At 41.4% G+C, this 12,412-nt stretch overlaps 1 protein-coding gene across 1 annotated transcript; it reads left to right on the forward strand.

Moving 5' to 3' along the window:
- Positions 1 to 280: 280 nt before the first annotated feature.
- On the forward strand, positions 281 to 11,457 carry ncdn (neurochondrin). The gene is made up of 8 exons (XM_083899868.1): positions 281 to 323; positions 539 to 764; positions 2,224 to 3,286; positions 3,787 to 3,956; positions 4,109 to 4,347; positions 9,100 to 9,315; positions 9,414 to 9,556; positions 10,887 to 11,457. The coding sequence occupies exons 2-8, from the start codon at positions 543 to 545 to the stop codon at positions 11,306 to 11,308; spliced, it is 2,475 nt and encodes an 824-aa protein (XP_083755994.1). The 5' UTR covers positions 281 to 323; positions 539 to 542; the 3' UTR covers positions 11,309 to 11,457.
- Positions 11,458 to 12,412: the final 955 nt, after the last annotated feature.

Genomic DNA, 12,412 nt, shown 5'->3' on the forward strand with positions numbered 1-12,412 from the left:
ATTATTGAATTAGTTCGACCGAACGGAGACAGACAACCCGCTGAACTAAACACAAATACATGTAAAATGTAGTGTTACTAATAAAATGGAAAATACTTATATTATTACATGCATACATTCGACGCTCATGTGTGATGTGACGTCGCTTTAACAGCGTTATAACACGAAGCAAAATGGCGCCTCCACCTGCCAACTATCCCCTCTGTGATTGGTCAACTAAACTTGTAGCGCTGTTTTGATTGGCTCGTCGTCGCTGTACGTGGTCGTCAACTTCCGGTGAGCGTCCACGAGTAGCTGTGGCGCGCGATAAGGCTATCTGTAAAGTAAGTGATTTCTATTAAAATTAAGAAATTAATGGTTAGAATCTCACAACACCGCAACATGCTGTTGAGAAACAATGAGCAGACTGAATGCACATGATTATATCAAGGTGGCTTTTGTCGCTGTTCACACCGAGGAGCGAGTGGCAGTTAGGAGTTCAGCATTTACTAACCCGTTTCACATTTTTCCTAACGTTACTCGTTATTTATCTCTTGAGGTGCATGTTCGTGAAGGACGTCATGGCTGACACCGCCGACGGAAAAACTGCTGTGAGCAGCCGGCCTCCCGTAGAAGAGGAGCAGGGAGGAGGAGAAGGTGGAGGAGGCTCAGAGGAGGATGCAGGAGGTGGTTTGACAGATGCTCAGAGAGACGTGTTGGAGAGATGCCTTCATGCTCTCAAACATGGCAAAAATGACAGTCACACACTGGCTGCTCTTCTGTTGGTAAGTCTCCTCCATGTGGGCAGTGACATACATGTACATACCATAATTCATATACTTTACATACTGTTGTCATTCAGCTTGATTCAGGTGGTTTTATACTGGCTGTGGCCCTACTCATAACAATGGAAGCCATAGTCATAGATAAATCCTGACTATTCATATTTGTGGGAATATTATATATATATAATTGAGTTTTATAACATAATCGTATTTTATGTCTTTATATTGAACCACCAGACAATGAAGGATTAACCATGCAGATGGTTTATATATATACACATATATATACATACATACATACATACATACATACATATATGTATAATATATATGTACGCGCAATGAATAATAGAACAGGAATATAAAAGTAGTATAAAAAAGTACAACAATATTTGTATTTTATTTGTATTGTATTTATTTAATGTAAATATTTTTATTCTGGAAGTAAACAAACATGAGAGAGTGCAGTGGCACATCATTATTACACAGATTACACTGTGACTGTGTGGCTAATAACAGGTGTATTGCAATGGTGCACATTTCAAGTATACATTTGACAGTGTTCTGCAAAATCCCTTATGTACTATTATATTCCCTGGTTTCAGAATATCCTATTCTGGTGTCTAACTAATGATCACATGCTTTGCTGTGAACTGCCTATCCCTTGTGCTGGGTTTCATGGCCAAAAAGATGGTCAATGATTATTGTAATAAATGTCCTGAGTGAATTAGGAATGGCTCAATACCACATTTTTTGTGTCCAATCTTGATTTCAGGTCTTGAATATTTACCACTATCAGTCAGTCAGTATATTACCTCTTTTAAACAACTTGGCTGGTAATGAGACATTTATGCCAATGCATTTTCCACCAAGCTATAAACAGACCTTTTTTTTTGGGAGGAGGCGGGGATCCCGGCAGCACCCGCTGCTTGTTGAGCACTAGTGATGGGATTGGCAGTTCATTTGAGTGTACTGATACATTTTCGATATATCGCCCAGCCCTACCACAAATAATGTAAGATTTTCTATATGTTTGGACACCAGAGTGCCCAGGATGCCTTTATTTATGAACTGCCACTTCCCCTCAAGATTGAACAGTACATTTTTGTTTTGTCACCCTTTGTGAACCTATGAAGCACTCTCCTTTGACAAACACTTGTTAAAGTAGAGAGATATTTCTCTACTTTAATCTTAATTAAGGTAAAATATCCAAAACAGTATTATATATTATGTGCCACAAATGCATATACATTCAATTGATTTTGAACAACTATAATTTCATTATTACCCAGTCCTAGCTTGTCCCTATGTGAACTGTTGGCATCATTGTATTATTGTTGGGGCATATGACGATGTAAAGGTAGTTTTATCTTAGAAGGTTTGTTGGTTTAGTCTGTACAACTAACAGATGATTGCTTTGTAACTGACTTTATTTGTTATTATACTCTTCGTATCTTAGATCACTCGTTTGTGCCCAGCAAGCCAACTTGACAAACCCACCTTGAGACGCATCTTTGAGGCCGTGGGACTCAACCTTCCCGCTCGGCTTCTGGTGACAGCGGTCAGAGGGAGTGAAAGCTCTGCCTTACCCCCACATGAGCTCCTTTCACTGGGCACAGCTCTGTTGGCTGCCTTGAGCACAGACCGAGACATGGTCTCCCATCCCCAGCTCCTTACCACCATCCCTCTCCTGCTGGGCATTTTAGCAAATGGTCCTCTGTCAAACCAGCAGAAACAGGAAGAAGAGATGATTGTCAGAGATGATGAGGGTCAGATTCCAAATAATGAAGGACAATCAGCAGAGAGGTCAAGCACAGATATTAGAGTGGAAATATCAGCTGGAGAGAGTCACACCAGCAAGCAAAAAGAAGATGATGGCACTGCATCAAATGGAGCACCAGCATCTAAAGAAACATCAGCATGTTCCAGTCTCGATGAGGCCATGGCTTCCGACTGCTACCAGGTTTTGACCGCTGTGTGTGCTTTACCCAGAGGTCCTGATCAGTTACTGAGCAGGGGCGCTGTTCCTGCTCTCTGTCAAGCAGTGGCACAACACCAGACTCTCAGTCGGGATCAGGGGCTTCCCTTGCTTGGCCGCCTCCTCTCAGGCAAAACCAAAGACAAAGTGTGGAGTAAATACAGTGCAGAACTCCTCACTCTGCTGCTCAGGCTCTGTAAAGATTTCTGTGAGTCTGCAGACCAGGCCAGACTGGATATGTGTTCCCAGTTGGTGCAGTTTCTCCCCCCAGCAGGAGTGGCGGTGGAACGTGAGGAACTGAAGGGCGCCATGAGCCGTGTGTGTGGGGAATTGAGGCCAATGATGCAGGCAAAGTTGACACCGAGGCAGATCGGGCCGATCCTGGTCCTGTGTGCATGTCTGCTGGATTTGTATGGGTGGGAGCTGTTAGGACCGCCAAAGTTCTGCTGCTTACTGGTGAACCGGGCTTGTGTGGAGGTCAGAATGGGCCTGGAGGAACCACCTGGTAATAAGCTGAGTCCAGAGCTGCAGCACACACTCACAGGTAGTGTATTAATCATGATTATACATGCAGTCAATTCTGCTACTCAGGTTTTATCAATCAAAACAATAAAAAAAGGAGAAGACAGACAGACAAACAAACTTCGGCGAAAACATAATCTCCTTGGCGGAAGTAATTACACATCTGCCTCTTCTAAATAGTTTACTTCATTAAGAGCTAAATAAAAATTATGAAAACCATAATATTATCTTAGTTTAGGCCCATATTATGGATTACGTCAATAGGCGGCCGGTGCAGACAAGCGATCGTTTGCTATGGTTTACTTTTCAATAAGCCGTGGTGTGTGGTAACTGTCAGCTGAATATGTCCGTGGTTGTGGTATTTGTATGAGTATCATCTTATAACTAACCTAATAACTTGACTGACAAACGGATCGTAATAAATAATTGTGACGTAAATGTGTTCTTCTTCTTTGGAGTTGACAGACCTGGAACACCAACAGTTACGCACTGTAGCTTTAAGCTTCCTCCTCTTGTTCTCAGGCTGTTACAGAATCATGGAGGCTGCTATAGAGCAGGCATGCAGTGCAGCATTGACGCAGACAACTGCACCTCCTCAGAGCTCTGTCTCCTCACTCAGCCTGCAGCAGAGCAGGCAGGTCCTCAGGGTGCTGGAGGAGGCCTTCTCCGCTTTGATTTACCACCTACAGCAGGTGAGGGGACACCATAATCTTTGATGTTTTACTTGCTCCTGAAAATCACCCATTGTGCACCATATAATTCTTCCTGTAATAATCATTATTAGCACCGTGGAAGCCAAAATCTCCTCAGAAGTCACTAAAGCATTCTCCTCCTGTTGCCATAGGTCGGTCCAAATCAATATGGCGACCCTTTCATTTTTGCCACATTCCGCTCTCTGTGCTCATGGCTGGCTGAGGAGACTTCCTGTCTGAAGGAGGAAGTGATGGGACTGCTGCCTTTCCTGATTGGATACAGCCGGAGCCACCTGCAGGGTGAAAGCTCGGAGCAGGGCCTCTCTGACTGGATGGCTGACATGTGTGTCTCTGAGCAGAGACTGGCCTGGACTGGCAAAGAACCTTTGAGGTAAGAATTACAACACAAATAAATAACTCATTAAAGCTGACAGAATGGTCCTATCTCACATCTATGTGAGTTATGGAGGTCTACTTACAAAATTAACTTGTTTATATGGTCAAAAACTTCCTTGTTGCTTCTACTCACAGATGCTCTTGTGAGCTGCGCTGTTTCAGACTGAGTTTGGTGCTGAGTAATCCGTGTATCATCCATTCATTCGTTTTTCAAAATAAAACAGATAACGACTTGTTTTTCCAATGTCCAATTTTGTGCAGAAATGCGAAATGGAAAAAACGGATAACGAGCGTTTTCCGTTTAATCCAATTTCGATAAATGCGAATTACGTGACCTGGAAGTGACCTGTGACCGGACAAGTAGGGTTGCCACCCGTCCCGTAAAATACGGAATCGTCCTTTATTTGGCAATTAAATGTTGCAATACGGGACGTGGTTTGTTCCGTATTTCCTTAAATATCCAATCCACATGTCTTTCACACACATCAACACTAAAGATAAAGATGAAAATAAAACACAGGGAATAATAAGGCCAGCAAACTTGTCGTGGCGGGATCTATGCAGGATCTCGGCCGCCCCGGCTCCGGTCCTCTGTGCGCGTGCTGCTGTCACGGTTGCTTAGCAACAGACGCCACACATCGGTGCTGCTCACAGTTAACTAAAGACATCAGCTCATCTGATTAATCTGTTATTCCCTTAATTACAACTAAACTAAAGCTCTTCTACAAAAAGATTGAGACCACGGAGTGAAAACAATGAAAAGTGCGCTGTTAAGAGTTTTTAACACTAAGATCTACTCTGATCCCCTGCACGTCATCGCGACTGTACTCGATCCTCGTCATAAAGATTATTATTGGATGTAAAGACAAAACTGCGTGTAGAGAAATAATCCGGTCTGTGCTGATACGGAAAGATCGCTTGGAGGAAAAGCTCAGAGCGCAGCAGCGACGCACAACACAGCAGAGAAAGATAGAGAAGCCACAGTGCAGGTGCGGTGCGCTAAAAAAAAGGCCCGTCTGCACCAGATGAGGGGGCGCACTCTATAATATAATATACTATAATTGCAATGCCTTGACTTTAGTGAGGTAAGCACACACAGTCCCTGCCATAACAAAATTAGAAAAAAAAACCAATGGTACAGAATTAGCACAATAACTTATTTCGGTTTTTCCGTTTCGGCCAACTGTTTCCTGATTTTCGGTGCATCCCTAGTTATATTGCTCTTGCCAATAAAGACATTTCTTGTTCATGTGTTCCCCCAGCTGCTTCCCAAAGTAGATGTTTTCTGTAATACAGAGTTCTGTAATGTTTTGAGTTACTTGGCCTTACTTCATGAGTCATCATAATGATCCTTCAAAAAGCCTCAGAATGCCCCATTTTTACCTCAAATTTTCAAATGCTCCACACCAACCCGCCTCCGCTCGGTCGCTCCGCTCCCTCGCCATGTACTCTCAATAGTGAAATTTTAATAGAAAAACCCCCGACACCCTTACAACACACGCGCCTAGATGTCCTACATTAGTCGGCTCCGTGGTGGTCATGGCCCAGAGGAGCCGCGGTGGGGTGTCCCTTATTTTCATTTCTGAAAGGTGGCAACCCTACGGACAAGTGAAGAAGAAGACAAAAACCTGTGATCGGGAAGGGGAGCATGAGCAAGCACGGATTGACATGTACCAGGAAAAAGAAGACAATAAAGTTGCAGATTTATGAGATTAAAAGTACATTTCCATTTTATTTAATATATCCACTCACACCCGCGATTTCTCCTGCGTTATGCGTTTTAAACATATGAACCCTATGTATATTGACTGATCAGTTCAGTCTGTTTAGCGTGTGTCACCTGCTCTTGTCTGCCTCACTCACTCAATTAATCAGTTAAACACTGTTGATTTATTCCCATGAAACAGACATTAAAACTATTTTGGTTTAGTAAATTTCTGTCAGCTGGTGAAGGCAGGTTATTCAGCCCCAGTCACTCGGCTTAACAGCCATCTATCAATTTCGAGTAGTCAAGCCAGCCGCTCCAACATTTTAAGTGCGCCCTTACTGCCAACACTATGGCTAAATACTTTGCAACAACTGGGAAAGTCCGCGCGATGGCTCGCTTACTACAACGTGTAGAATTTTCCGGTTTTCAAAATAAAACATGGGTATTGAATGTATGAAGTGACAAGTGTGATCCTGCACTGATTTGGGGCCAGCAGCTAAAATAACATGGAAGCTATTGAGCTAAAATGCTAATTTTTACTGTATTTTGGGTATTAAAAATTAAGAAAAATTACAAAAAGCATTAAAGTGTGTTATAAAGAGGTGTGTCTCATACAGCAAGTGTAGCTCTACTGTCCTACACCGATTTTTAGCCAACAAGAAGCTCATGAGGTAATGTGTTGACATATTTATTAGAGGTAATTCATTTGTTAATTTCTAATAAATTAGAATATAATACAATATTACTATTGTATACAATATTACAGTAAATATGAGCATTAAAGCTCAATAGCTTCCAGGTTATTTCACCTGCTGGCTCAAAATCAGTGCAGGCATACACTTGTTTAATGTGGCACACCTGTTTATTTATTTCTTCTAAAAATACAAAACAAATCTTAACACTCATATTTTTAAAATACACTTTTTACGCAATACCCACTTTATTCTGAAAACCTTTCAACCTGCAGTGAGCTCGCAAACTTATATGACAAAAAGTTGGCAATAAAGGGGCACTTGAAATCGGGGGGCGGCTGGCTTGAACGTAGTGCTGACTGAAATTTACTCAACCAAAATAGTTTGAATGTCGGCTCCATGGGAAGAAATCAACAGTGTTTAACTGATTCATTGACTTTATTTCTTCGCCCAACGCAGCGTGCAGCAGCCGGCAGCAAGTGACACACACAGACTGAACTGATCCGTCAATATACATACGGTTCATAAGTTTTAAACACATAAACAGCAGGGGAAATCGCAGGTATGAGTCGATATATTTAATAATGGAAATTTACTTTTAATCTCATCAATCTGCGACTTTATTGTCTCGTATTAATTGCCACTTTTAATCTAGTAAATCTCAAAAATATTACCCCCTCCCCTCCCCGGTCCACAATTTCTTCTTTTTTTCTTCATACTTGTTATACTTGCAATACTTGTTTCTGCATACGTGTTAACCGTTCCTGTTCGGCTCTCTGACCATAGCCAGGAAGCACAGAGGATAGTTTCCTCCAGGGCCGTAGTTGATGCTAACTTCAGGGCTTACCCCCTTCACTTTATCGGGGCAAACAACTCACACAGAGGCTCAACTTTGTGCTTGAGAAAGCGACTGTTTTATTTCACCCAAAAACAGCTGTGACATCCACTGTAACTGTATTATAAACTCATAGCACTCCTGCTGACCAGTCTCTGGCTGTCGCTTTATTCACCGTCTCACTCGTACACACAACAGCAACTCTCTCACTATCTCGACCACACACACCTTACACTCGTATATGCGCACTGCTCCACCACCTCAACGGAGCCACACTACTCTTATATACTCTTATACTCTTATAACACTTGGCCCTAATACGCCGTCATAAAAAGAAGCCAAATCATGTCAGAATAATCCTCCAGTCCGGCCATACTTCTTCTTCTTCTTCTTTGGTTTGTTTTGCAGTCCCTCTGATAGTTCTAGTACAGGTCACTTCCGGGTCATGCAACTAGCATTTATCAAAATTGAATCAAACGGGAAACGCCATTTTTCATTTCTGCACAAAATCGGAAATTGACGAGTCGTTATCCGTTTTTTTCATTTTGATTTTTAAAACAAATATTGAGAAAACAAGTCGTTTTTAGTTTTTTTATTTCTGGTTTTATTTTGAAAAACAAATGAACGGATGATACACGGATTCTGAGTCCTTAAGAAGATGTTTAGCAGCTTATGAAGCGTCTAGTGCTGGTTTCTAAAGCAGCAACAGAACGAGCAGTTGACGCAGCTCCTCTTTCTGTTCCGGAGGAGGAGGAGCTGCTGTTGAGGAGTGTTGAGACTTGCTAGTGATTTCACTAACAAGCACTTTTCAGATCCGCAGATCCAGAGCTGAGGAAAACAATAAAACCCTGCATTCTCAGCAGTGGCTGAACTGCTTTTTATGAAACTTTAGGGCTTCATAAACAAGGTAAATCCTTTAAAGTGGGGGTGTCCTTTATTATGAAAATAGATTACCAGTGCTGCTTTTCCTTCACCCCAACATTGCTATTAAGATTAATCTGGATGATTGTTGCTCAGAGATTATTTCAGAGAGGACAAATACCAGTGTCACACCCTTTTTTTGGGCCAGAAAATCAAAAGACGATTTTCAAGTGCTCAGTGCATTCCAAAAATGTTGAGATATTCTCATCTCCGTGTGATCCCAGAAAAAAGGTACATCACAACTAAGTGCCACCCTGATGTGACGTCACCCCTAAGCCATTTGGCTGGACGAGGTTTTGGATGATACCAGCTGTCAGTAACATTGTGTACAGTCTTATGTGCCATATTTTATAGTCTATTTTCCTCTAAATTGAAAGGACATCATGTTCTAATGAAGTAGACCAGAAAAGAGACCAATTTTAAACTCTATTTTAGAAAAGAGATACATGTGGGTCAATCTGACATGTGTCCACATTTAAAATATTGTATCTGTGCACACTAAAGACACTGCATGTGTTTGCGGCCCCTTATAAGTACACCGTGTTTTATGTCTGTGCTGTGACACTAAAGAAAACATGTCCTTGTCTCCAGGTACCTCCTTCCAGCTCTGTGCCACCTGTCGGCAGAGGAAGGTCCCAGGAAAGTGCTGCTCACCCTTGATACCCCAGCCCTGCTGGTGGAGTACCTGTCCCAGAGCTGGACTTCTCTCAGAGGAAAAGGCGGGGTGGTTTTGGACAGAGATCCCAGCATGGAAACGGTCTGCTCTGCCCTCCTCAACTTCACCGTCACAGAGCCAGAGAGAGTCAGGTGAAATAAATCATCTGAAGTCTGTGAATTAAACACACAACACGAAATCTGTTCTGTAATGTATAACTTTGTTCTGCTTCTTTGTTTGTTTTTTCTAGGAAAGACCCATGTTTCAAAACGCTCGAGGCTTTTCTGAGTGAAGCACTTCCCGTGTTGGTGCACAAACCCCGCCTCCTGGTCCTTGCTGCAAATTACTGCACGTTGGGGCTAATGATCGGCCGACTCAAATCATCTCCTGCAGGTGAGAGCTGTTGTGGTTAGTCACTCACATTTAGTTTTAGTTTATTATGTAACAATTCATGCAAATAGTCTCTGTGTATTAGTATGTAAATTATGCTTTTACTCTACAGCTGTCATTATCAAAAACTTTGAGTAGAATGTTATTCAGCTTTTTTATTTCTCAAAACAAATTGACACATTCTGAAATGGAAATAAAAGTCCAACACATTATTGTTCTTATTGTGAATTAGTTTGCAATAGTTTGTCATCTTTAAAAGGTGAGTCCACATTTAAAAGTTTTGGAAACGCTGCTCTGCACTGCAATACATGCAAGCTTCAAACTGTAGATCCTGTGAACTAGCAAAACCACTGCAGTTAAAACCACGATTGCCAACTTGTAAGTCTTTTTCACTGACCTCAGTTCAGACTTTTGCTCCTCAACTCGCTGGTGTTGTTGCTTGATGTTTTTTCATGGCTGATTAGACAAAAGGTCAGTTGCAGAGTGGGAATGAATGGCGCTCCATTCTCCCTATTACAACTCATCCATCACACTTTATATTTGAATATGAATATAAAAAGTTATCTATGCTGTGTTAAAGGTCCAGTTTGTAAGAATTAGTGACATCTAATGGTGAGACTGCAGATTGCAAACAAATCTCCAAAACTCGTCTCACACTTCCCTTTCCCTAGAGCATAAGGGAACTATATACGGAGGCCTTTACAGACCAAAAAGGATGACGTTCATCATTTATTTTCATAGTCAGCTGCACCAATTCAAAACGTGAAAAACATGCTCTGGCTAGTTTGTCCTTTTGGGTTGCCGTAGTGTTCTAATGTTCGACCCTCCCTCTCACAAGAGCATCAGGGAAGTTATGGATGCCCTTTATTTCAGGCTGCTGTAGATACTGATGATTTGAGATAAAGCAAGGCCTTTGGCTTAAGTATTTTAAAAGTCTTATGCTAAAGCTATGAAAACCAGACCATTTTTATTTTATAGTGATTACACACATACAAACATAGTTTATTCAATTTCTGCCAGTAAAATCTCTAATTATTTCACACTGGTCCTTTTGAAGTTCATTTTGACTGAGAGAGTCTTGGAGCAAACATATAAACCTGTATCAACACATAAGGGAAGAATATTGGATGAAGTCATCTCACTGTAGTGTGAAAGTGAGGAAGAAGGGGGAAAAATTAATTGGGGGTAAAAGAGTGGCTTTAAAATGAATTTTTGTGTCCTCTAGTGGCCAAAGTAGATTAATGCAGCTCTGACTTTCAGTTGTTGGCAGCATAAGTTAAGAATCATTCAACTCTGATATGAATCCATGTTTGTTTTTTTTTTGTTCCTGTAGCATCAGCAGAAGCAGGCCAAAGGCGTTTCTTCTCCTCCGCTCTCCAGTTTCTCCGCGGTGCCATGGACTCCGGCTCCAGCCCTGGTCCGGTGAAGGTGAGCGTTGGCTGGGAGGAGAGCTGGGACGAGGCCGCTGAGCTCTGGAGGTTGGGCCTGCAAGCTCTAGGAGGCTGCGTCCACGCTCAGCCCTGGATCACCAGCCTCCTCAGAGAGGAAGGCTGGCTCAAACACACACTCACCATGCTGGGCCAGTGCAGCGCACTACCTGACCAGCACACACAGGAGGCGCTAGAGGAAGCATTGTGCGCTGTGGCAGAGCAATGCACGCTCTGTAAACAGGAGATTAAAGACATGATGACGAGACACGATAAAGGAGCGTTGAGCTGTATGAGGAACCTGAAGAAGTCGGTGGCAGTGAAGTAAAAATCAAGTGAAGTCCAACTAAATAAATAAAATCACAGTGGTTTATGATGTTTCTGTGGATCATATTTTTCAGTGGAATTATTCCCCAATAAAGAGGCTCATTCACTATTTGCATGACTGAGGAAAAAAAAGGGTTTCTTACATGTGAATGTGAAAATGTAAATGCATTTAATAAAGAATTATTTTGTCAGAGAACAGAAAAACTTCTGTTTCCGTTTTCTCTCCCAATTGGTAGAGACACTTTCACCAAATGTGGTTACGTTTTCAGCCATGTTTGTTTGTTTGTTTGTGAGCAGCATAACTCAAAAAGGTGAGATAGATTTTTCTATGGGGATGTAGGTTTAGATCTAAGGAAGAAATAAGTATTTTATTTTGGTGGTGATCCTGACACAGATTTGATTTCATATATTTATTATATTGTTAGGTTTGTGAGATACTTAAGGGTATCTTTTAAATACATAAATAAACATGTTTATGTTAGTAAACATGGTATGAAATGGATGTTAGATTAATATAAAATGTACATTATTAATCCCTTTAGTCATTCAGCAACAATACATTAAAGGCAGTACAATTAGAAAATAAAGGCACAAATTGCATTTCAACCACTAAAATACAGGTCTAAAATGTAGTCCAATCCAACCTAAAGGATTATACAGGGTAGTGTATATAAAATCTAAAGCTGGCATACAGAACTGCCTAAACTTCCCAAAATGAGATATGATGCTATGGTATTGTGTTCATATTCAAACAGTCTTTTCAAAGCTTTTGCTTTGGTGGCTCCATATAACAAAGAAAAACACCCATTTTTAGATTTTAGAACATATTAAGTGGGCAATTGTAAAGTCTTAGTGTTGTTTGTACATGAAAATACAAACTGTGCTGTAATAATTATTTTTTCCCTTTTTTTTTCTACAGTGGATCACCTGTGAATTCAATTTCATGGAGGCGTTGAAAAATCAGCAGCGGAGATTATAGAACAGTCATCTAAAGTGACCACAGGGTGGCGCAGTCGGACCTAATGTGGTATCCTAAAATTTTCTATCTCAAAACTCATTTGCTGAACCGTTGTCTCTCTCTCTCTCTCTCTCCTTTTTTAACCTT

Source organism: Microchirus variegatus (genome assembly GCF_963457635.1).
Source record: "Microchirus variegatus genome assembly, chromosome: 13".
Lineage (NCBI taxonomy): Eukaryota > Metazoa > Chordata > Actinopteri > Pleuronectiformes > Soleidae > Microchirus > Microchirus variegatus.